The 26,310-nt window shown below is 34.4% G+C and overlaps 1 protein-coding gene across 1 annotated transcript in view; it reads left to right on the top strand.

Annotated features, from left to right (window-relative positions):
• Positions 1-26,310, top strand: part of WDR70 (WD repeat domain 70) — a 117,985-nt gene that overhangs the window by 24,580 nt on the left and 67,095 nt on the right. Inside the window, exons 5-8 of the mRNA XM_026037965.1 lie at positions 4,901-4,960; positions 9,912-10,045; positions 14,939-15,092; positions 16,906-16,982. Of these exons, the coding sequence (XP_025893750.1) occupies positions 4,901-4,960; positions 9,912-10,045; positions 14,939-15,092; positions 16,906-16,982 (425 nt within the window). The remainder of the gene's footprint in view (positions 1-4,900; positions 4,961-9,911; positions 10,046-14,938; positions 15,093-16,905; positions 16,983-26,310) is intronic.

Below are 26,310 nucleotides of genomic sequence, written 5' to 3'. Positions count from 1 at the left end.
CTGTCTATTTGCTTTATTCTTAAGAATCTCTTAAGAGCATTTTCTTTCAAGGTGTCACATTAATTACAGTATGAATATTCCTATTAGAATACATTGTAGTTTTGTCTTTACCTCTGCTATGCATGATTACTTTTAATTGCACCTATTTCTTTGAAACTGTGCTGAAGAAAATAGAAAATTGTTCTTGACTAGTTACAAGAAAGATTTCAGCACTGTCAGCCTGTGTGAGCCTAAAACTTAAGGCTCCTCCAGGTAACACCCCCCACAGCTTTTCCATGTCAGTCAGTCTTTGTGGAGTGCAAGAGGCTGGATCAGTCTTTAACAGATCTTTACTAAAGCATTTTGCTTGAATATGTTGTGTTCATGTTTGCAAATGAAGTCTTTTCTTAATTGCCAGAAGGCCTAGAGTTTGGATTACTGAAAWAAGTTTTCTGCAGGAAGTCCTTCATATTAGTAGGAATTTTAATTACTACTGCTATTTAAATAGATTAAGGTAATTTTGTCATCATTTGATGCTAGGACTTTTTGTCTCCCTCTCCGACTTCCACCAGCTGTTCCTGTTGTCCATTAATAACCTTATTACCCACAGGTCTTAAAGGGAGACATCCATCTTGTGTGTCAGCTGATCCCTGTTATATAAGCTTTACAAAAGCCTCTGTTTCACCTGAAATGGAGAATTCTCATTAAAGGGTGACTCCCACTACCTTTTTCTCACTTCTGCACGTGGACAGGCAGTATCATCTCCAGCGAAAATATACCAAAGCAGAGACCCCAAAGACTGCAAAAGGAGTGTTTACATATTTCTCCTGGATGAAATCCATTAAAAGGGGCTTTTTTGATATAATGCCTAAGATATTTACTGTAAGTAGTGACCAAGCTTTCTTTAATCTCTTCTCAATGCTCAAGATGCACTTAGGCTTAGTGTAAGGGGCTGGAGAGCAGAGCTAGGGCTGTGTGGCTTGAGCTGGGCTAAACCACGGCTCTGCTGTAGGACAGTGGCTCAGGACACTTCACAGGAGGGCAGGAGATGGCCAGAAAAGGAAATTTATTTGCTTCCAGAGTGGCTTATGATCTTGAAACCATAAAGGAGGCAGGACCCTCTCTGTAGGAATCTAAAGACAATTCTAGACACAGGGAAAAGTCTAGTTGCATCCTATAGTATTATGCCCAGAAAAATCCCTCTTTAAAAGTCTGGGTTGTAAAGATGCGTGCAGTTTTTAAAGCCTCTTCCGCACAGGATTGTTTCCAATTATAAAATACAGAAAACCCTCTGTGAACAGAGCAATATTTGATCTCCTTTCTGATATGCCTTTTTTATTATCTTATTTTTAGAAGAGGCATTCATTTAGCATTCTAGCTGATGGATTTACTGCATTTATTTGTTTTTCTGCACTATATCACATCTGGATGATGTGGACGTGTGTTGTTGGTCTTCTCAAACTMAGTTTTTAGTTTGAGAGATCAGTACTGTTGTCTCTCTGACCTGTGCTTTGTTTTGCTCTTGTGGAATCTATTTTTTGTTTTTCATAGACTTTGCTTTTATCCATTTAAGCCAATTATCATGGTTTAATTTCTCAGATTTCTGAAATGGTCAATCTGTTAGCAATGGTAACGRATGGTTATGGCTGAGGAATTTTTTAATTGTAGATTAATCTCTCTGATGTTGTTTAATGCAAGTTTTTTTTTTTTTTTTTTTGGAGACTTTGACTTAGTTTTAATCTGTATTCTAGTAGTCTGCATTCTAGTAGTGTATTTTCTGAGTATTGGCTGAGAATAAGGAAACTCCTTTTTTTTTTTTTTTTTTGGAGACTTTGACTTAGTTTTAATCTGTATTCTAGTAGTCTGCATTCTAGTAGTGTATTTTCTGAGTATTGGCTGAGAATAAGGAAACTCCTAGAGGGAGTATCTGGGGACAGTGACATAGTGAATGGAAGGCACGGGAGCTTAATAGTTAGCTAGGGCTGGCATTACCTTGAAAAATGCAAATAAAAACGGCAGATGTGATTCCTGAATTGCAGAGTGCAGAAATTATTTAAGAGGTAAGACTTGCTTTTCATTTCTGGGCAAAACTGCACACTGCTAGAATACGTGGTTTTGCAGGTTTAAGACATTAATCCTGTGGAAGCCAAGGAGTTGACAAGTTTTCTTAAAATGTAAGGAGATATGTTAAACCAAAGCTAGTTTCTTTTATTTACTGCTTAATTGGAAATAGAAATTTAACATGTTAACTTTGTTCTGATAACTTTTTTTTTTTTAACTTAAGGTATCCTATTGTCTTTTATAATTGTGATGCAATTCTTTCAGAATAGCATTATCAAAAAGGTAAAAATCAATATTACATAAACTGACATCTGAAATCCAAGTAGCAGATGGAACACTTGGACATACAGGTACACTGTGGCAAACTTTGTCTTTTCAACCAGTCAGACTTCTAGTAAAATGYCAAGATACAGGGCATTTTGATATTCAAAACAATATAAAATATATTAACAATGTTTTTTTCTTGAGAGCATGAAGATGATGTTGGCTTTTGTGTGTGTTTATAGGCATGCGTGCTTGCAGGTTATAGATATCTAGTGTATCCCCTATAATTTAGGACGTTCAGAGTTACTGAAATAGAATAAGATCCTTCACATGTGTGGTTGATTTCTAAAAGGTTATGCCAAGCTATATTCCTGGTGGTTGTTTAATTTTGTTTTGAACAGTCTAAGCAGTTACTTGAACCATCAGGAATCCTTTGGACACTGACAAATGATTCACAGATAGTGCTCTCCAAATGTGCAGCTTTCAGGCCCAGACTGTTTGATTTATCAGATGACAGAATGTATTTGTTTCTGTTGTTCTCACGGATAAGTGGACAGAAACGTGCCTAACATGAGTGTACTTTGCAACAGATACATGTTTTTGAGTATTTTACTCATTAGAAAAGGATTTTAATTATTGTCACCTGAAGGAGCTAGCAGTTAGACAAGTTTGTTCTAGTGCGTTTTATTAATCTAAAGTGCTYGTGTGAAAAGCATTTTTTGGTGTGCTTAAGGTTTTTAAGTGCTGGTTTTGGTGCTATGTTTTTAGTAATATGTTAGTAAAAATCACCTCCGTTGATTAATCTCACATAGCAAGCATAAGAAGCTGGCTGAAAACAGTCAAGCTGGTCACTTACTGGTAACCAGTTAGCACTGGTCTTTGTCTGGAAAGACGGTCTCATCTGCTCTATTTGAAATTCAGATATTCAAGAGGTGTGTTTTGTTTTGTTGAGCTATGGAAAGGATAGTTAAACTGATATAATCAGTGCAAACAGTACAAATAAAACCCGGCTTTGTGAATTGGAATGTAAAATAATTCACTCTGCAGTGATTAAGATGAGTGGGCCCAAATGCTCTTTTTCCTTCCATCAGTGGATGAATTTTCTGGGAAAAACTTTCCACTTGGAGAAGTGGTGCGTCCTTTCTTGTGGGTGACAACATAAATATGTAAAACTCTTTGTATTTTTTTTTTTAAGCTTCTTTACATTTTTATAAAATGTCCTTAGGTGGCAAGTACAGTCAAAAGCCGTTGAACAGTTCCTGGCATCTCCACAGAGCAAATACAAATTTATGGTGCGAGGAATGATCTGTCATGGAAAGCTTTATTTGTAACAGAACTGTAACTTTCTCTAAATGCTTTGTAGTGAGTATTGTACAAAAAAATGATTTTCATAAACATGGCTTTAGTTGAGAATTTTGAGTTACTCCTGTTTCCCAACWTGTAAAGCACTAGAGCCATAGAAAGGGCTCTTGGGATGTCATGTGAGCTGTCCTTTGCAATGTAATGTCACATGTAGCTGTTTAAAGTTTCGCAGTTATTTTTTCACATTTACATGAACCACAGTTTCATGAATATTTCATTACTTGGGTGCATCTGAACGATTTATATGCTACCAGACTTCCCTTTTGAGCACCTGTGTCCACCAAAGATGTATGCATGCTGCAAAGGTGAGCACAGTAGATGTGAGTCTTCTGTTCTCTTTTTATGCATGAGAAAGGTGAAAAGTGCTATATATTTGGTTTGAGTATCAGTATCCTTCTTACTGATAAGAGTAAGCTGAGAAGTGTAAGTTTCTGTTCAAAGTCAGTGAAATTTTCAGTTTTGTCATCAATATGAAGCTGATAGAAGTGAAGGAGAAAGAGTTTTCAAGATACCAGCCTAGTCCTTTAAAGACTTTCTGTAGCAAGAGCAAAAATTGGAAGGAATTGACAGCGTGAATCGGAAAAGATATACAGATTTTATTGTGAAGAGTGCTTTAAAATTATTTTAAAATGCAACTTTGACAACAGAAAATTATAAACAAGATGTTTGGCRTCAAAATGATTGACTGTGAGGAAATTTAGCAGTATCAGATTAATGAGAGTTTGGATGGAATTTTTTTTCATGTAACCTTTGTAAAACTTTGGACTCACTGAAAGGATTTTGTTTCTAACTTAACTGGTTTTTTTTAATGTAGCTGTTACAGTTGGCAGTTTTAAGCTGTAATTGCCTTTGATCTGTAAGTTGCTGTTCAATACACTATGAAATTCAAGTAGTCTTGAAGCCTAATTAGAGCTGGGGATAACCAAAGTGGGAGAGGATTGAAAAGCAATAATTTCAATAAATCAGATAAGTCCTATAGCTTTGTTAACTTCATAGATTCTTTTTATTTGAAAAGTGATTGTATAATGTGATGGATTTATGAAATTTCAATGCGGGATCAATACAGATATTTGTGATTACAGAGCAGAAAGAATTTTAWTATCTTTTTCTAAAGAGAAAAACCTGGAAAATATATACATACACATATATATTTATGTTGTGGTAGAGGTTTTTGGTTTTCTTTTGGTTGTAGAACTGTATTAATGGAGGTGGATTTTCCTTTTATTTTTTCCAGAATCCTGTAAAGAAAATTCCAGATTCTCATGAAATTACTCTTCARCATGGGACAAAAACAGTAAGTGATTACATGCATTCAATATATTTTTTTGTTTCTCCAGAACTATAAAGTTCAACTGGCAAACTCTATTGTTCTGAAATTGGTTGCTGCTATAGCAAAGCTTGAATGCAGTGGGAGAAAACTGAAGTTTGTGTAGCTAAATAAACAGAAGTATGAACATATGAACAAAAAGCTTGTGTGTGAAGGTTGTGATTACTGAGATTGCAAAGCCTGTTGAATAGTGGAAGACAAAAACACCCCAACAAATCAAATGATTTCAGCATCTTGCAAGGGTGTCTGGGCAAAATTTGAGCTGCAAGCCAAACTAGAAAGCTTACTTCCTTAAAACAACTTAACTTCTGAAAAGTTTGTTATTGAAAGAATTGATTTGTGACTTGTTAAAATGATACTTTTCCTCCCTTTCTTTCTGTTCAGTTTATAAATTTGCAGTAAAAAGCATTTCACATTGGGAGGTATCTGTTCAGTAATAGATGTAATGAGAGCCTGAAATAGTAAATGGAAGGAGGATTTAGAATGTAATTTATAATACTATGTTAAAATCAGTGGGAAATAAAGTAGATTTGAATTCTTTCAATGCTTCAAAGGGGGAAAAAGGGATTAGGCTAGRGCAACTTCCCAACAAATATATTATCGATGCTTTTTATCTGACTTTTTTAACCACTATTTGTGGCTCTGAGTTAACAGCAGGATTTTGTAATATCGGACTTGTTTTTTCTATATTTCCAGATCTATAGCTGCAAAAACTTCCTTTTTTAACTTGTTTTGATATATTTTACAGAATCTATTATAGACACCGTATCTGGCATAATATTTCACTGAAAATATCAGACTTTGTTCTTTTGTACATCTTTTTGAATCTAAGTGCTTTATACAAGCCATTCTAAATTTCCTGAAGCTTTGTTCTTCTTTGTCTTTGATTATACCCTTTTTTCATTTCATCTCATTCTTGTTCCTCCATTCTCTTTCAAAGAACCCACTCTGACTCAAAACTACTATTTTTTTAGTTCATTTTTGTCTGAGTAATTTCATCTTCCAACAGAAGTTCAGCTTCTGTGTATGTGTGTGCACTGATTGACCAGATTGCTTCTCCAGAATGAAACAAGTATCTAGATCATTTCATATTTTGTGCAATTAATAAAATTTTCCAAATACTTTCAGTCAGTAAAAAATCACTTTTCAGTAATAAAGTTGATAAGATTTTAATATTATAACAAACTAAAACATTAAGCATCAAGTGATTTATGATTTTAATAATTCAAATTTTATTATTTGTACACATTTTATGAAACTTTCTAGAGGTTTAACTTAGCTATAAAAAGGTTTTTTTAAGACTATTTTTAGTAGGAGATGAAAAACATCAAGGATATTATATTTATGAAAATTATTCTACRTGGCAATTCATTGGAGTTTGAAAATAGAAAAGTATACTTTTTAAGTTTTAGAAAGCAYGAAAGATGAATAGTATTGCATCGTAAAGAGAAAAAGTAGAGGAATTTTTTGCATTTGGTTATTTTGCACAAGCACTGGTGAAGGTATTTTCCTGTTTTCTATGTGATGTTCTGAATAGTATAATTATTTTTGCTTACTTCACTAATTGCTCTGAGTTGCAGATTTTTTTTTTTGACCCTTGGATGATGAGATTTTATGTATGTTTGCAAGCGTTCTTCAGGGAGACATCAAGTATAGAAATATAATACAAAGCTCAGTCACTGACAAGAAGATTGTTTTTCTTAATTTTGAAGACCTAGCTTGTTCAGACCCATGCTGCTACCCATATCAAATCTGAGGAATCCTTCCACTATATTCTTTAATGCATTTTCTTTATTTTTGTGGTTTCTAGAAATATAAGCTTATATTATTTCTAACTAAAAGGCTTTGTAAAAGGAGGATTTCAAGTTTCACAGGGCTTCTGAGGTATTTTGACTGCATGGGAATGCAGCTGTCATCACCTAGAGCAGAGGTGAATTATAGCATGGTTATATATAGTGCAGTTAGATTAGGCTAGACCCAGTGCATGAAACAGATCATTGGAAGAGAAATAGCTCCTCTATAAAGGGTCTGTCCTTCTTCCTTCTTTTTTTTAAATAATAAAACTACTCACACATGTAGCTGCGTGGTAAAATGACAGTTATCTAAGGATAGGAGGAAGTAGGTGTCTTGTTATCTCTTTTTCTTTTTATCCCAGTGTTTTAAAGTACAGTCTTTTCATTATGTACATGCACTTTAGCTAAACTTTTATATCCCATCTGTACCTCTTCAATCTAATGATCTTGGGTTGATGATGACTCTATTCCTGTGCAGCTGAAAAGTATCAGAAAAGATTTCCCAAGCTGGAGAGTGTTTCCAGAAACCTGATTAATTTCCCGATTGCCTTGCTTGTACAGTGTGATAGGAGTTACTGTTCCCAATGAAACTTCAGGGATATATATATWTTTTTTTCRTGTGACRGTTTGACACGTAGGTGAGTATGAGAAAGAGTGAAGAATCAGGGGTATTTTGGTGCTTGCTGACTGCTCCTAGCACAGTGCTGCAGCTGGTGGTAGCTGTAGAAGAGAATCTTTGAATCCGTTACCTGAATGTATGATTAACCTGGAGATGCTCAGTGTTTCCATATGTTAGAAATCCTAAATGAAAAATAYGGGGCTCAAAATTTGCATTTAAATGATTAAAAGGGCTAACTTTTTTCTTTCCTCCCCTCTTGTGGAAACATGTACRTGGTTGCGTTCTGCTCCACTCCGAAGTCAAGTTTGTCGTAATGATGCAGCGGTAACTGTAGTGATTCATTCTTAGGCATAGTATAAAGCAGTAGTACATTTAAGCATTTGATTCAAGAAAGTAAAATGAAAAATGGTGAATACATTTGTAAATATATAAACTAGATTTGGGAGAGAAAGTAAAATGAAAAATGGTGAATACATTTGTAAATATATAAACTAGATTTGGGAGAGATACACAGGATTAGTATATCTGATGATCCTTTGTGCCTTTTAGGAGAATAGGGGTTTTAGATATATCAGAAAGATGACACTTTCTGCAAGTGAATGACTGAAACAAAGCAGGGCAAGCCTGGGCTATGGTGTGAAACCAGCATAAGGAGCGGGTCCATCCTCAGGGAGAAAGTGACTGGAAATCAATTTGTGATAGAATAAAGAATATTGCATGAATGTTTTCTCTGAAACTCAAAAGAAGAAAACTCAAGCTCATACTTTTTCAGACTGATTTTAATTCAGCTTTAGTTCTAGCAAAACAAATTTTGCATCTCATCCAGAACATATCTTTAAGATATATCTTTAAGACAAGATTTTTTTTTTTTGGTAGTATTTATGTTTCTACATTAAGTTATTGAGACTGTCAGTACTTTTTGTCCATACAGAACAGATGCGTATCAAGCACCATCCTTAGATTCAAATTATTCTAATTTTTGGAGATGAGTGTCTGAAATTTTTAATACAAGTTAAACACCTGAAATTAATTGGCCTCACTTTCCAGGTTCTACAGTCCTAACTTTATAGCCATAATATCCTGTAAGTTCTGAGAGAAGATTTTTGTTATGAAGATAATTTAGGAGGGGAAACAGGGCCTTCAGGGCCGTGGACTGTTTGGACAGATTATCACTAGATTAAAAACACCTTTGTTTAACTCCCAAACTGACTTTTGTTTCCATTTTTAATGTTTTTTTCTAAAGGTATCTTGTTTAAAAATAGTGGGTCAACATGAATCATTTCTAGATAAATGAATCCAGGTATGATTGATAGATGGATTCCAGAAGGAAAAATAAATTAATAAAAAATAAAACTTTCTGCATTCTTTATTTGGAGAATGCAGGTTTTATTTGTCTGGGTTCTAGTGCTTGGAAATATTGATTCATTTCATAATAGAATGTCTACCTTGTAGTGAAAAAGGTTTCGGAGGCTGATGATTGTCTGTCTAACGTAGGGATGATGCAGGGTTTTGATTCAAAGTTTAATACCATACTTTGATTAGAGTCTAGTGTGCTACTTGTGCTCTATCTGACTTGAAGTGCCTAATGGAGGTTAAATTATATACCATTACTTAAAACATAAGCAAGGCTTCCATGCAAGATTGAAATTCTCATGAGTACTTTTTCAGCTGTTTTAGTATTTTCAGATTAGGTATAGTTTTTTTATTAATTGTGAAACTTTTTGTAGTTTATTTCTTTTATATTGCTTTTTTCATTACAGTTCAACACTCCTAGATGGTGTAATTCTAGTGAGTTAGGCAAATTGTTTAGCTATTGCCTAGCTAATTTTGTGTTGATATTTCAAAGTATAGCAGGTAGATAATATTTTTATGAATATGAAAAGGTATTTTTATGAGGGCGAATGAGATGGTCTATGAGATACTGTTTGTTACYGTAGTTTCTACCAGAGGATGAATTAAACACTGCTGTAGTACAGATTTAAAATAGATCTTTTCTAAGCATTCCACTTCAATAAACTTCTACCTTTAGTGATTTGAGAATAACAAGTGAGAGTAATGGGCATGAAATGTTCACTCGCCTCTCTTCGTCCATCCTGCAGGCAGATTTAACAGCGTGCATGCAGAACTGCTTTAGATACAAAACCTTTAACAAAAATTAAATGCCACAAAATATTGAGGCAACCTCTAGAGTACAGTTTTCTTCAGAAAAATAAAGCATTATCTGAATAGAGCAATGGTGGATGAATAGAACAATGATGGTTAGAAAGCAGAGAGTGTAAATTAACTTCTCTGCTGTCTTCAGTGCTGAATTCAGATGACGTAGTTTCTACTTCTCAGTACCCCTTCTCAAATATTTGGTCACTGAGACATTGTAGAAGAAAACTTGGAATCAAAAGACAGCTGGCAGACAGAAGCAGCAACTTAACATACTTTTAATAGTATTTTGGTTACATATAAAGTACTGTAGGAAAAAAAAATTGATTTTCCCCCCCCCCCTCCTGTATAGGTTTCTGCCATGGCTTTGGATCCTTCGGGTGCCCGTTTGGTGACTGGTGGCTATGACTATGATGTGAGATTTTGGGACTTTGCTGGAATGGATGCCTCTCTCCAAGCTTTTCGGTCACTCCAGCCTTGTGAATGGTATGCATTAAGACTATCTTTTTGACATCAGRTAAAACCTATATTTGTGCCTAGGCACTGCCTTATATAATGCAGTAAACGCTTTAAGATAGCTTGCTTGAAAGCTTTTACCTTCCGTTATAGTTGTGGTAAATGGGATGAGAACCTARGAATTTCATATCTTTTCATTGTGGTTTTTTTTCCAAAAAGACTTCTTTACTTTCCTTGTTTAAAAGCTACAAGTGAATTTGCAAATGGATTTTTTTATAGCATATCAGCATGCAAATGCAGATTGATGTTCATAATTGTAACCATTGTTAATAGAATACCCTTTCCATTTGTATTCCACTTGCAAAGAATTAAAGAAGAGAAGGAGGAAAACTAGTTGGCTAATTATTGAAAACCTATAGAAGGAACAAAATTTCTGTTACCTATAGAAGGAACAAAATCCTCTGTTTCTGGAAGTGCTTATCCCTTGCACTGCATTGACAATTGAGGCTACTGTGTGGCAGGGAGAATCTCAGATGTATTATCTTACAAACAAAAATTATGGCACTGGGTTGATATATATGCGTGTGTGTATATTTGGAGTCTTGTTTAGAAACCAATTTCTGTGCTGCTCAATGGTAATTTAACACACTCAATTGAATTGCTTATTCTACACAACGGGAATATGGGACTCCTTCAAAAAGCTGTCTTGTGCAAAACTAACTTAATATAAATAATAGCAAAATTGTTCTGAAACATACCTTGTGGGGTGGTTAACTAATGTGATATTAGTTGTAAGATGTCTTGGCATGGTTGAAAGGGATTGAAACCAGTCTAAATGTTAGTTTTTAATCTTTTCCTCATAAAGAGAARGTGAATTTTGCACAAGTTGGAAATACAGAAAGAGAATATCAGTTAAATGCCTTTTCTGTATCRTTTTGTACATGCAAAGAGAACCATAACTTTGCCAGTTAAAAAGATTCTGTCATGCTAATATTGAAATCTGTGGCGAAACTCTGAGGAATATTATTTAACCTTGCTTCTATGTTGGTCTATATATTGTATATGCATATATATATAGATAGATAGATATGCGCACACACACACTAAATATGTATTACTTGATTGCATGAATTGCTGGCATTCATAGACATTAATTTAAAAGAATTCTGAGGAATTCTGATTTGGAAGCTTTAGGTTTTAGCATAAATCCAACTCTGGAGCCATAAATATAACTTCACTCTAAGGATAAAATCTCTGAGGAAAAATCTCATGTTGCCATATTATCCAGGATTCATTTTGTAGCATAATATCAAATTACTTTCTTAATTTCTCCTTGGATTTAGAATGTTGAAAAAAATGAAAAAGAGAAAAACAGTAAAACCAGTATCTTCAAACTAGACCTTTGACTTGGCTTAGAGGGAAGCCTAAAACAAACGTGTGTTACATGCAGGGGAATTACATGACTGTCTAAATTTGGCCATTTTTTTGTAGCTCTGTTCTTTAGGTCCTGACTGAAAGTACTATATAGATTGATTAGTTCTATTAAACTGAACTTTTTAAGTTCTATTAAACTGAACTTTAAGTTCTATTAAACTGAATCCTTAAGTTTCCTAAGGATTTTGTTTTAACATTAATAAGAAGCAAAAATCTTTTTTTTTTAAGAACTGCCTCCACAGAACCTCACTTTTGGTTACACTCCAAAAAACATCTGAAAAGGAGTTACTTCTGGGGCCATACAAATACCCTACTTATGGAACCAATTTCTGCATGTCATTTTAAAAGCTGTATTACACAGTTACTCCTAACCCTTTTTTCCTCTTTCTTTAACTAAAGGCTGTGAAATTTCTTTTTTTAATCTCCTCTCAGGCTAACTTTTTCACCTGATGAAGTTGAGTAGATGTTAAATTAATGTTCCTATTGTGCCTCTCCTATAAAATCAGGTGSTGTTCCCTCATACAAGAGAGTTGCTTATAAATCCAATGTAAAGATAGAGTGTGCAGACAGATATGTAAATAAAAAAAGATAGTATTGGTCAGATGATGAGCAGCTCAATGTTAACAACATTTTACTTTAGAGTTGTAATTTATGTGTTTTAGTGTCCAGAACAGTTCTGTCAGAAGATTGCCTGAGCCTTTATGTATTAGGGATTCTCTGACTTGCTTTTTTAGTGTCAGACTATTTGACTTTGTGCCTTAAATTTCTTCATGCGCGAGTCATGCATCAAGCAAAATAATCTTTAAAAATATCTTTTTTTTTTTTTTGTTATCAAATCTTGATAATTAAAAAAAGTCTATGCTTTGGAGATATGCTAGACATTTTCTTTTGAGAGTTTCAGCATTCTTGTGGGTGAAATACAACTAAATAAGTATTATTCCTGAATCAGATCTGGGCAGAATAATTTTGAGCTATGTATAGATCATGTGGAACAGAAAGAGTAATTGGAGATGTAACTGCACGGTAAGTATTATTTTCTACAATTTATTTGTTGCTTTAAAGGTGAATCTGGTGAATTCTTTAGGTTTGTTGGTTGTCTGCAGAGATTATTCTGGAACTCAGATCCTGTTCCCCCTCTCTTGCAGGTTTCTTTTTGTCTTTTTCTGTATTTCCTTTGTCATTGGCTTCATTCCCCTCTCCTGTGCAAGTATCATTTTTGCTCTTAAGGCCCAGATTGATGCTGCTGCAGTCATTGCCTCCAATCTATTTCAAAATTTCCCAGATTTGAAAGTCTCCTTTCTATAAAATTCAGAGTTTATAATACTTAGGCCAATTTGGCTGCCAGTTCACATTACATAATAGGGTGCTTGAAGTAATTTTTGGCTTTTGAATCATAATACAATCAGTTTTGCCAGAAACTATTTGAATGAGAAACTTATGCTTAGTTTACTATGGTCAGTGCTGAACTTTTAAAATATGTACTACAGTGTTTAATGTGTTTTGTAATTTACAGTAATGTACAGATTGAGGAGTGATTTAATGGCTAATACATACTGCTGAGGTAGTCAAAGTCACTACCCTCTAAAATGTAAAATGTTCAATGTTTAAGTTGCAGGTTGCACACTTGGAGTTTTGTTAATCCATCTGACTGTTAATTTTACTGACTATAAAATATATTAAAAAATAGCCTTGTTTAAGGCCATAGTATTTGAATGTGTATGTTTTTCTTTATCAAAAGGATCTACATCCTTTGATATCGAAATATAATGTTTTGATGCACTTCAACAGTTTTGCTCAGTGAGTGCTTCATTTCTTAGGGAGAGTTTTGATGCCGCAGGAGTCTGTATCTAGCTGATGGATCCCATGTAGCAGTTGATACGTGTACCACATGCTGAATTAGCTGTGCAGCTGAAGCTTTTATGTGAAGTAATATCATTGTTCACTTTCTGTTAGTATGTCAAAATATGATCTGCTGTGTGGGTCTTGCCTGACATCCTTGTCATGGCATGTAACCAGGGAGGGCAGCGAAGGGATACCCGCTTCACAAACAGCATCTCCTATGAGCTGTGTATGTGAAGCAGAATGCTGACAGATCCTAAAGCTCTCATTAAGGCTAAAAATAGGAGAATCTCTGATTCTTTAGTTATTGCGCCCTTTCTAACTAGTCCTTTCAGTCATCTTTGTGTTATTTTGTGATATCACAAACGTCCTTGATCAATTGACTACAGTTAGTATACAATAGTTGATGTTGATTTTTGTAGTTAATCTTTTAATCGAGAGTTCTTTTGAAAATACTGTACTCCAATATGGAAGCCTCTGTCCTCTGGGGCAAAAAAACTTTTGAGAAATTGGTTAGTTTTGTTGTGTTACCTACATTTGATTGCAAAGGGTTGGCACTGCAGATGTTACAAACCAGGAGAAGAATTTTTTTTTTTTGTGTTGAACGCTAAAAAATAAGAAAATTGAACTCCTGTTTCTTAATGCCTGTTGTTTGCTTTGCGTTGACTTCAACAGTAAATGTAATATGATTTTTCTCAGAAGAAAGTTGCTATTTAATATTCTTTATTTGCTTTGCAGTTGTTATTATGATAATGAATTTCAGACAATAGCTAACACTACGTAGTAACAGGGTTTCCAGATTTTATCCAAACAATATGTAGATTCTGTACACTTGAAGAATTTTACTTTTGATAGAGAAGCTAAATTACGTTTAAAAAGATATAAGAAATTACCCTAAAATGGATGGTTATGAGAAACCTGATAAAGGTTTCATTGCTGTTTTGTCTTTGTGGGTGTCAACTGCGAAACAGTTTTCTTCACCTGGAATATACTCTAGCCTTTGACTTCTACTTCTTGCTGCGAAAGTCTACAAATCAACACAGAAATTAAACTAGATACTAATACAATTGAATTGAAATCTGTGTTTGAGTGTTTGGGCTGTTATCTAACCTGTAGAAAGACTGGACAAATTGTTATATGCTGTTCAGTTTTCAGAATTGATAGTATGGTTAACATCATGTATTTGATGAAACTGTAACCCTGAACATAGAAAAAGGTGGAAGAATGCTGAAAGATGACTAATATTCTGTTGTACAATTGAGTTTTTTTAAGGAATTTATAGATTATTGTCAATATAAAGGTTGCTTTTTMAGAGACAGGAAAAAGCTCGATGAATAGCTGAATACACTCTTCTTTCAAAAATATAGGGGCATTCTTAAATATCTTTGCCAGAAACTATATTTTAGTTGCCAACTGTGTAAATATTGTTGCTTTATATGCTCTGACTCAGGAAAGTAGTATTAGACACACAAAAACAAATAAAAAACTTTGAGACTCTTTCCCTTATGGCATAGGAATGTGTATGGGCCTATTTCTACTGTATGTTTTCTTACTGTTAACACTTTTATTATAATACTGCCTTACAGGAACTGAATTTAATAGAAACTTTTTTTTCCTCTCTTTATTTCTCTTTTCTCCTCCTCTCTCCAGCCATCAGATCAAATCCCTACAGTACAGCAGCACAGGAGATGTTATTCTTGTTGTCTCTGGTAACTCACAGGCAAAAGTTCTTGACAGAGATGGGTTCCCTGTAATGGAATGCATAAAAGGAGATCAGTACATTGTGGATATGACAAACACCAAGGTAAAGTAAGAAATGAGCTGCATTATGATWCATCTTGCCTTGAGTAGGAGATTGGAGTGGAGACCAACCCTGAATCTGGAAAAGAGATCTTTTCCAACTAACCTTTCTGTGATTCTATGACAAAATTCAACTTTTTAAAGATTGTATATAGTAAAAAATATAACCTGCTTATCTCCCTACCTCTGTCCAAACAACCAGAACAAAAATTAGAAACTATTGCTCTGATGTGATCACTTGGTTTGTTTTACCCTTTCCTTTAGGAATTATATATCCCTTGCCCATCCAGTTTTGCCTCTATTGAGGCAGGAATGGGAGAGTGTGTGTTCCATCCAAGTCATGAACGTACAAGACGAGTAAGCTAGAGTGCACATGTTTTGGTGATTAAAAATAGAAATGGAGATCTCAATTTGACCCATCATTTTGAAAAATAGTAACAGCTGTTGACTGGGTTTTGATCACATCCAACATACATGGTTTAAATCAGGTCAGTTTTATAAATAAATTAATGGCCTAAAAAGTAGTGATAAAATCTTGTGCTCGAAAGGATGATAAAGTTGATTTATATATTGCTTGTAAAGTGTATTGCCAAATAACTAGTCTAAATACTATTCTGCCAAAAGCAAAAGTTCTGTCAGATCAGTATTTCTTTTGGCTAGTAATATATGTATATAAAACCATCAAATGGTAACATCTGTTCTTTCTTATTTAAAAATAATAGAAATTTTGTTTCTCCTATAAACTTTGGAAATTTTGGTGGTACTACGTACAAAATGTGTGGTGTCATTTTTTTCTTATTTTATGTTTTTGGTTTTTTATATTTCTTAACTCTTCATTGTTGTCTGTATGTTTAAAGCAAAGTTAAATGTTACAGTGTTGCAGATGTAGTTTCCACTTTTCTGTTTAAATGTAGTTGATGAACATGTCCTTCTATGTCAGATGAAAAGACAACTGGATAAAAATATTTTATTTTGTAAGTTTTGTAACAGTCATCTCTCTTATTTGGGCAAAATTTTAACTTCTGATATTTCCATCTGAAAAGGATATGTCTGAAAACTCACCTTAAGTTAAATCCACCTTAGATGTTTCCTCAGTTGCGCTAAGAATGCTAATATAGTCTCCTTTGTCATTGGATGTTTGTACTGTATCCTTGATAACAGATTTTTTGTTGTTGTTGCCTGGAAATACTCACATGGCACCATGCTGATGTGTGTTGTTTCATCCTTTCTATGAAGTACAATTTTCCTTAGAGGGGAAAAAAAATGATCCCCAAGTGRCAGTCTGATGCTATACTATCTTCAGAGAGAAAAAGGATACGTGAAAGAAGAATAGTTGATTTTCTATAATTCCAAAAGGAAAATAAGTCAAGATGGAAGGAAGTAACATATATAAAAACCTTTAAATCATTTAAATCACTGTGGTCGGAAAGATTTTATTCCTTAGTCATGATATCCTTAGTCATGGTTCCATTTTCATGATTTAGAGTAATATTTATAAATAACATTCTTGACGGAGACGTATTGAGTAAAAGAACCTCCTCTTGGTTTATAATATTCTCAATGTTTCAACCACATTTTATTTACTTTAAATGAAAAGTACATCTCTACATTTAAGTATTTTCTTCACCTCTCCCATTTCTGAAGTTACTTGGTTATATTCRTACTTATTTATTCAAAGTGCTTAATTGCTCATGCAATGATTGACAAAGAGGTATGTCTTTATTGGTAACAATATGGTTTTATGAAATGAGATCCTAAAATTTTAAGTTTTTCTTTTATTAGCAGTTTGATTAGGATCTCTGTGTTTATTTTCTTAGGGTCATACAGCAATGCTTAATTCAGGCTGTTGGCATCCTAAAATAAAGGAGGAATTTTTGACATGTTCCAATGATGGGTGAGTATTAAGGCCTGTTTTTGTCATGGCTTTTTGAGCCTTGTTTGGTTTTTGCCTTTTAATATTGTGTCCTAATTCGCTTTACAAGTCCTCATTTTAAAAATGGTCAGGTGCTTAAGAGAGAGTTAGATGAGATCTGAAAAATTGTTTAGTTTACTTGTTTCTTGCACAAAACTTAACACTCCATTTAACTTTATCAGCTGGTATATCTTCAGATTAGAAAGATTTTCTCACAGGGACTAGAATCTAAATGAATTGCCTGAGGAGACAATATTTCAGTTGGAAGTTACAAGCTTTAAGTCAACTGTGATTAATATTGGTTTATATTATTTGACCAACATCAAAGAGATTGTTGGATATGAGTTTGTAGCTCCAGTCTTGATCTTTGTGATAGGGAACAAATTGCAAAATGTTATTGTGGCTGTTGCATTGATTCCTAGCCTTATTGCAGATGTCATTAGCAAGATCAGGAATGAGTTTTGGAGTGATGYTTCAAATCAAATTCAAATATGCTGTCCCATTTGCTCCAGACTTACAGCCCAGGAGTTGTAAAAGTGAATTGCCCCTTGCTTTGTCTGAAGTCTTCTATAGTAAACAGAAAACCCTAATTATTGTTTTAAATGATATTTTTTCACAAAGTGACTATCTTACCAGTGTAACACCCAGATATGTTTGTACAAAAATATAAACAAGTGAATCTAATAAATGCACAGTTGCTGATAAGACTCTGCCAGATGAACAAAAATACTATGTTGTGTTTTATGGAGTATTTTACTCTTAAACACAAGAACACAAAGCCAACTGCATCCTTTTTTCAGCTTGTAGTCACAAAAATTTTATTCCTTAATATAAATATTTATCAAGTGTTATAATCGTTGTTTTAAAATGTTCATTGCTCATTTAAATGTAAAGATGGACTATTTTCCTAATAGGAAAAATAATTTAGTATGTTATAAATTTTCAAGATTGTCTAATTTTCTCCCGCATAAACAAATGTCTAACTAACCAAATATGGATTTGGTACATCTCTTATGCTTAAATTGCAGTGAATTGGAATGGTCTAGTCAAGTAAGTAAAATCCAGATAAACACTGCTATAAATGGATGTGTAATTGCATTTGCAGGGACACTAAAAGGCTGACATTAAAGGAAAAATATTTTAAACCCATTTCACTTTGTTTCATGCAAGTGAAAGGTTTTTCCAGGATTGGGGTGGATGATGTGAAAAGTAACAATGTGAACTGTTTAATTTGCGACATAAGACTTGAGTATTAAAGACAATATTTCRTCAGTGAAGGAATTCTTTTTAATAATACCATAAGCCGTTAAGTCTTAAAGGTATAACCTGTAATTAATTTAAGGTTGGAGCTGTATTTTTAAAGTAGTAATCTGGTTAGGGACTGATTGTGCTGATGTCTTGTGAGTTTGAAAAATATTAATTAGAAAAGATAAATGCCAGCATTCTTTTCAAGAATTATGTCATGTTGGGGTTTGCTAGTGAATAACATCCTCTCAAAAGGTACATTTGTTACTGGYTGTGATTGTCCATCAGCATTGGTGAATTTCTGGCTTTTTTTGTTGGTAGCCTTTGACGTTGCTTTTGAATTGTTGAAGAAGGTACATTTGTAAGAGTGACTGTTCATGAACAGTGATTCAAAACTCACATATTGCCTTTATTAATTTCCAAAAAATAGTTATRTTTGAAAAAAGGAAAGATAGGTATTCTAAAATCTCTTTACTATATTAACTCCAGGGAAGCCAGATGAATCTGTGATTGCATTCAGTTGAATATTTCTTCGATTTTTATAATGTTCCTCAGTTACAATTAATTACGTCAGAGTACCATGCTATACTGTGGTTGGAGATGCTGTGTGTCTACTCTTAGGAAGTTATCGTAGCTCTTTTGCAGTCTATCTAGAGTTGGTGTGCCTTTCACCAACTGTTGGCAAGGTTTTTTTTCAAGCAAAATTTTGAGAAAAAGCCTATTAAACATTTCTAGAAGAATGTATTTGGCACTTGGTCCTCAGTGTTTCCTTGCCTATGGTTTTCTATCTGTCAAGAAGATGTATATCCATACAGTCGCAAATGGAAAGCTTTTTAGTTTTGCAGAATCAACTATCTGCTGATCTCAAAGACTCTTTTATCTTGACAATGTGTTCTGTCTCATGCAATGAAGATGAGCTACAGAAACTGCAATGGATTTGTTAGTTCTGCTCTGAAATCTGGGCTAAGTATAAATATAAGGTAGTTTTACTTGTAGTTTTACTTGAGTTGCAGTGCATGTTTTGCAATTTGCAATAGAGAATGTGGTGCTATCTGCGTCTTTAGATGCTGAGATCAATTCTCACATTGGAAAAGGAGCTGCAACAAGTGGCATGCATGGAGGAGGGCACTTCACATTAAACACATGCATGGGCTCTAATAAAGCATCATTTCTGAGTATACAGAGATAGGGCAGTGGAACCACTCTAACCTGTAAAAGACATGAAGAAAAGTTGATAACCTTCTGGTCYTGTTGGCTTGAGTACCTGTTGAACRTCACRTGGAATACTAAAACAATCTAAAACAATATTAAAACAATCATTTCTAAATTGCAAGTTATTTGCAATGTTGGGAATTTAATACTTTCRCATTTGCATTGCTTTCTCTTTGAGTGGTTAATACTTGCATACAGATTAAAAAATAAAGGAAAAAGGCCTCATCCTCTAGTTGGTCTTTTGAAGCCAAGAGGTTTCATGAAAGACAATTTTGCATGTAATTTGTGGAAGTTGTTTGAAAGGAAAAGAATATTTAAGAAGGAAAAGCAAAATTTCAAAAGCATGGMGAGTATTTTACTAAATACTTAACTTACTAAAACTTAAAAATTTCAGGTGATAACGACAGTAGTAGGAACATAACTTAATCCAGAACATGGCTCTTACGACTGTTGCTATAAGTGAAATATTTTGAAACGTAATTTAATGAAATTAATCAATGCACTTCAAATTTATTATTTTTTAAAAAATAAATCCTAAGATCTTAATTAAATTTTAAGAATAGATTTTTGATTCCAATGTCTTCTAAGTTGTACATTTGTAAATTTATCACAACTTCAGAGTGCATATATAGGGGTTACCAGCAGGGAGTCTCAGTGTGTTTTGTATGACTGTTCAGGGACACTATGTTTGAACTGAGCACAAGAAAAAGGCCCTGCTCCTTTCAGCTCTTCCATTAGATAAACACAGTCTGGTCAGTTTACATCCTGGAATGAACCAAATCTGAGCCCTGGGAGTTGAAGACTGAAATCTGAAATCTTCTTAACTTAGTTAACTCTCTTTAGCTCATGTGTGCTTATGTGATTGCTAGTGACTGCATAATCTGCAGTGACTTACTTCACTATAACTGTTTTCGTGAAAATATTCCAGATGATGGCTCTCCTAAACTGAAAATTCTACTTTTTTTTTTTTTTGTTTGTTTGATGGTGTGAGGATTGGGGCCATAAGAACTTTTTTTAAAAAAATTCTAATTAATAATTCTGCTTAAATGTGTATCTGAATAAATGCTAACAAATTAAGCTAGAAATTAACTGCTTAGCTAATTAATTCTTTATTACAATGTATGCTTAACTAGGAAAATGCCCCAATGCATACTCTCAAAACTGTGTAATAAGTTGTTTTTTTATGGCTTTTTCAATGTTTAAAGTGCGTAGAACACAATTGCATCAAAAACGCACAGTTATAGGAACTATGTTGTTCAGAAAACAATGTAGTAATTCTGTTTTTAAAAGTTTGCATGGTGCAAATAATACCAGTTTTCATTAATCTGGCTATTAAAATTCATAATMATTTTTCATTGTTTTTAAATAAATTGAAAACATAATTTTGGTGTTAATTTGCCTTGTCATGCAGGCTATCACTAGATCTTTTAATTTCTGCCTGTATGTTCCCTAGGTCCAGGTTTCCTGTGACTGATCTTGAAAGATTGTGAATACCCTTAAGGTCCTTTTAATTGCATGGGCTCATTGCCATTCCTGCCAAGGCTCAGATACAACACGTGATAAATAATGTATTTGTCTTTTTCCTAACACCCTTTTCACTTTATTCAAGCTTATTTGGAATGCAGACTTAAGGTGAGGATCTTAATTTTAGCGGTATGTTGAGCAAGTCTACAGAACGGAATTAAAGCTTATTGTAACAGAAATGCCAACATTGATATATTGTCTAACAGTAAAGGAAAACTTTAAAAATCAGAAAGGTTTAAAAAATTTTTCTTCTCTGCAAATATTCCTGAGCAGAGTGGATTAAAAAAAAAAAAAAAAGAAAAAGGAAAAGGAAAAAAAAAAAAAGAAAAAGCCCCTACATTTTAAGACATAACTAACTCCTTGTTTATATCGTTTCAAAATATCAGTTGACTTCTATATTAAAACAAAGGAGGAAGAGGAAATGGATAATACTGCTTCTGTTATTTGGATATTTCCTTGTCACATGTGATGAGTATTTCTGTATGAATAAACAAGAGAGCTCAGAGATATAAAGTACTGCATGAACAGATGTTATATGTCCCTATATATTATATATATAGAGTATGTGTGTGAGTGTGTGTATGTATATATAAAATATATATATATATATGTGTGTGTAAAATAGTCACAGCCAAACTTGAAATTTAGTGGTCCTGAACTTTGCGAATTGTTGTTATAGCCAGGGCTGGAGTTGCTTAACAGCTGGTTCACTGCAGAAAATTTCTCTCACAAGTCTCACCTCCCCGCTTTAGTAAGTTCATAGTCCTTAAAAAGTATGTTAAAGAATATTGACTGCCATCCTTAAGTGACCTCTTTAATAACGTACTTAAGGATAAATTTTACTTTAGGGTAAATCTATCTGTAGTTAAGTAGATGATGTTATTTCAGTGAATATATTCAGCATATTTTCAAAATTTAGGATACAGCTCAGTCCTTAGACTTCTATCAAATGTATGTTTTAAATTTAAAACTACTCTGCCCCACAGGACAAGATGTTAGTGTTTTTCCTTTTTTTAATGTTTTTTGTTTATTTTGGTTAATGAAGTATAAAGGACACATTTTTGCCCTAGAGAATTTTTGCAATGTATAATTTGCAATGTGAATTATAAGTGATAACCATAGAAATGATCAAAAAGGAAAACTGAGAATCTTCTTAAAGTTAAAAGTCTTTATTTTCAGRTTAAAAATATTAACTGTTGGTAGCTTGACTGTTTTATTTAATGGAACTATTAATAATTTAATTAATAATAACTTGCTTCAAGCGTGAAAGATATAACTTGTAACGTGCAAGTGAGGTGTTTTTGCATAACTTCCGTTTAGTACTGCCAAGGATTGACTTCTAGAAGAATGTTTCCTGTACCTTAGCACATCCGCTATACCTACCCACTACTAAAGAGATTTAGCCTTTGTGGGTGCTTTTGAAATTTGATGCACTTGGGTAACAGTGCTCTTTCATGATCACTCACATCCCAGCCTTCCACCTTTTACATTTTAACCAATTCCGTCCTATTAGCTGGGTTTGCATTTAGAATAGTTGCTATCTCATCCTCCTCCCACCAGCTGTCTTGTTTCCTTTTCTGTGTAGGTGGTAGCTATCGGTATATGACTTCTTCATGACCATTGCTGTGTGACATGTGTTCCTTTTTGTTATGTCCAGGCTGCATAAAGACTTGATAGCTTCACAGAAAAGAGATTTGAGCAAGATCTGGAATAGTGCTGCTCCTGCAGAGCAGTCAATTGCTCTTCCTCCCACGATGCAATTATAATTCTCTGAACTGGCAAGCTCCCTTCAGCCTGGATGTTTCTGTGTGGGTTCATTTGCTGAGAACTGTGCCCCCAAAGTTTTGAATTCAAGTCACCTTCTGCKGTTCACATACTTGTTACTTAGAGTTTTCCAAAGCAGGGGATTATTGTGAGAGTTAGATTCGGATAATCTCCAGCTTCGKTTGGCCATGCACTTTGAGGGACAGCTCCAGAGACTGTGTAGCTGGGACTAGATCTCTTTCAGTAATATTTCAGTAATAACTTCAGTGATATGGTTCTGATGAACAGTATTAAGACCCCCGGTAGCTAAGAGCTCCCCCAATGGTCTCTTTCTCCTCCAGGAGCCTCCTAGTTAATACCTGGAGAACTGAAGCCATAAATGCACTGATCTTGCTGTCATGTAGAATGTGGTATTTCTTTGAATCCATTAAAACTTAAGTTCCATRTGCCTAAGGAGCAAGCCAGAACAGTGAAGCAAGCTTTAGGATAAATATCAGTAGTCTGAACACGTTTGCATCAGTATGTTAAACATTTTTATTTAATAATTACAGTTACTAATGGTCAGATTGCAGCTTGGAGAGCTGCTGAGCCAAGTTAAATGGCCATGCCAATACCAAGATGTTTGCATAAACTTCATGTGCTAGAAACTAAGCTYATATACTGCATTTATCTTCACAAACTTGAAGGCCAATTGGCAAAAAATACATGAAACTGAACCCCTAATGAATTGCCATCTTSTGAGGGATCGTTTTAAAAGCTTTATCTACAGAATCATTTAAAAAATTATTAATTCTCAAGTACAAATTGTACTTTTCTGCAATTTCTGAATTTACTTCTTAAAATAAACTGCGTGGTATAGAGCSTAGCTCCTGCTTTGGGATCCAAGGATATACTGCACAAAAAGAAGTYACCTTGAATTATGTTTAGGGTCATGGTTTTTTATAGGGAAGAGAGAGCAGAAACACTGAGGTGAAAAAACAATTTACTGGTCATTAATATGGCCTAGAGTTAAATCCAAGGAAACATAAGGAAATTCTTGCCAATACCTATGTAAGGGTGTATATGCACATACACACACATGCAAATATCCAAACATATATGCCTGTGTGACATTCTCTTCTGAAGTCTGAATAATTCTGCTTTATTTTGGAGCACAGAAATTGTGTTCACGCTACTGGGAGCTTCTTGAACATTTTCCTCCTCCTGAAGCTGTGCAAGAAGCACAGTAGGAAGCGGCAGTCTTTTCAGAGCAGTGTGTTGTCTTTTAGTCAACTGAAATGTTGACTAACTCTTCCAAGTTAAGGCTGGAAGGGACCTYTAAAGATCATCTAGTCCAACCCTCCTGCTCCAGCAGGGACACCTAGAGCATGTGGCACAGGGTGGCATCCAAGCAGGTTTTGAAGACCTCCAGAGAACTCCACAACCTCCCTGGGCAGCTTATTCATTATGAGCTTTTAGTTTGAAGCTATATTTTAGGAAAAAAAAAAATGCACGTCTTGTGAAAATGTATAGACACACAGAGAATTAACTTCTAATGACACCATTGCTAGTACGTTAGTCCTTTGTTCGGCAATGACTGTTGAGAYTACAGCTAAATTCTGTGTCTAGCTTCAGTGACAGTAACATGAAAAGGATTTTGGAAGACAGTAAAAATTTCAGAGAAGAATCTTGAAACTTTCCTTAACAGAGACTAAAGGAGGTAAATGTGCTTTTGTTTATTGAGGAGGTTAAGAGACTTGACAATGGCAAGGAAATATTGATACAGAGATAAAATTGATTAATATGATTAATATGTATAAGTTCAGGAAGGGAGAATGCAGGGAGGAAGGGGACARGCTGTTYTCACTGGTGGCCAGCGATAGGACGAGGGGTAATGGCCACAAGCTGAAGCACAAGAAGTTCCGTCTCCAGGTGAGGAGCAACTTCTTTACTGGGTGACAGAGCAGTGGAACAGGCTGCCCAGGGAGGTTGTGGAGTCTCCTTCTCTGGAGGTCTTCAAAACCCGCCTGGATGCCACCCTGTGCCACATGCTCTAGGTGTGCCTGCTTGAGCAGGAAGGTTGGGCTAGATGATCTCTAGAGGTCCCTTCCAACCTTAAATATTCTGTGATTCTGTAAAAGTGACTGATGATTGAAATTTCTTTACATTGTTAGACAAAGACATAACCAAGTGCAATAGCCAGATGCTAAAGTGAGGTTTCAAAAGGGAATGAAAATTATGTATTGTCAACAGTAAGATTATGTGACTACAGGAGTGATTGTTGAGGAAGAAATGCAGCAAGTTCTTTATGATTTGGAGCCTCCACATCAAAGTCGGCTTAAGAGAGAAATTTCAGCTACAAATTAGTGAGCTTAAAAAGCACCAGTTAATAAGTCTGAGATGGGAATGGGCATATATTCTGTGATATAGACTTCCTGATAGTGAAATCTCTGATCAACTTACACATGTAACCTCTACGGTTACTGCAGATAAATGTTTTAGGCTTGAGCTGTGAATGTCTGTTAAAGTTGTTATTTATCTAACCCTTTGAGGCTATACAGGCCATTTGAAGATCTTTGCAGAAGAAACCCATACAGGGGCCTTCTGAGAATGACAGAATTTTTTATTTATCCACGGTCTAGCTATGTAAAACTTATTGTGGGAAATGGATCTGTTTTCACTGAAGTGTGTTAGTTACAAAATGTTATAATTACACATTAGCCCTTCAAAATTGATCTGCTTTCACTTTAGTACCAACCAGCTTATTATCTGTTTCCCCCTCTTTCTGCTTGCAAATCATTTCCCAACAGATTCTTTCTTAGTAATTTTCCCTTTGTAGAGAAAACATACTTTTTGAACCTAATTATATTGCTCAAGTATATGCTAATAAAGCTTCACATTTATATGCATTTCTCTTGAGTGGGATTGGGCTTGGACTTGGCAACCTTTCTTCACCTTCTGGAAATCTTTCCAAACCAGAGACTTGTGAAATGTACTGTGTGCTAAGACACAAAATGTATGCCCAATGTTCTGCAGTTTAGTTCATTATTAGCAGTGGAAACTTCTGGTCAGCTAATCTCTGCAATTAAGATGTACGTTCATTGGTGTCYGCATGATTTAGAGTCTGCTGGCAAGCATTTCTGTCTCCTGTGGTTGAACTTTYGGTGAGATAAGGTGCAGATCTTCTTTTGTCATCATAAACTTACTGGACCATAAACATTCTTCCCCTCAAAATAAATAATTTACTTATACTCATTTGTAGCTTCCTTTCTGATGTGCGATTCACAGCAAATTAAATGGACAGTTAGCAGAATAAAAGGTACTAAAGAAYTTTAGTAGTAAATAAAAAAGGTGTCTTCCCTTTAATGGAATATGCACTTAAGTTTTAAATTAATTATTCTGTCAGTATTCTTATTGTAAGAATATTGACATTTAAATGTTGGTATCTTGGGTTAGAATTTGGCACTAAAATTTGTTTAGGGAGTTTTTTTAATTATACAATTATTTTTACATCAAATTATAATAATTCTGATAATGGATATTTTCCCTTGTTCATAAGTTGGTATTTCAGCCCATCATATGTTTC

The sequence above is a fragment of the Nothoprocta perdicaria genome, unplaced genomic scaffold (assembly GCF_003342845.1).
Source record: "Nothoprocta perdicaria isolate Ctin4 unplaced genomic scaffold, notPer1 scaffold_1, whole genome shotgun sequence".
In the NCBI taxonomy this organism is placed as follows: Eukaryota; Metazoa; Chordata; class Aves; order Tinamiformes; family Tinamidae; genus Nothoprocta; species Nothoprocta perdicaria.
This window is presented reverse-complemented; position numbering and strand designations above follow the sequence as displayed.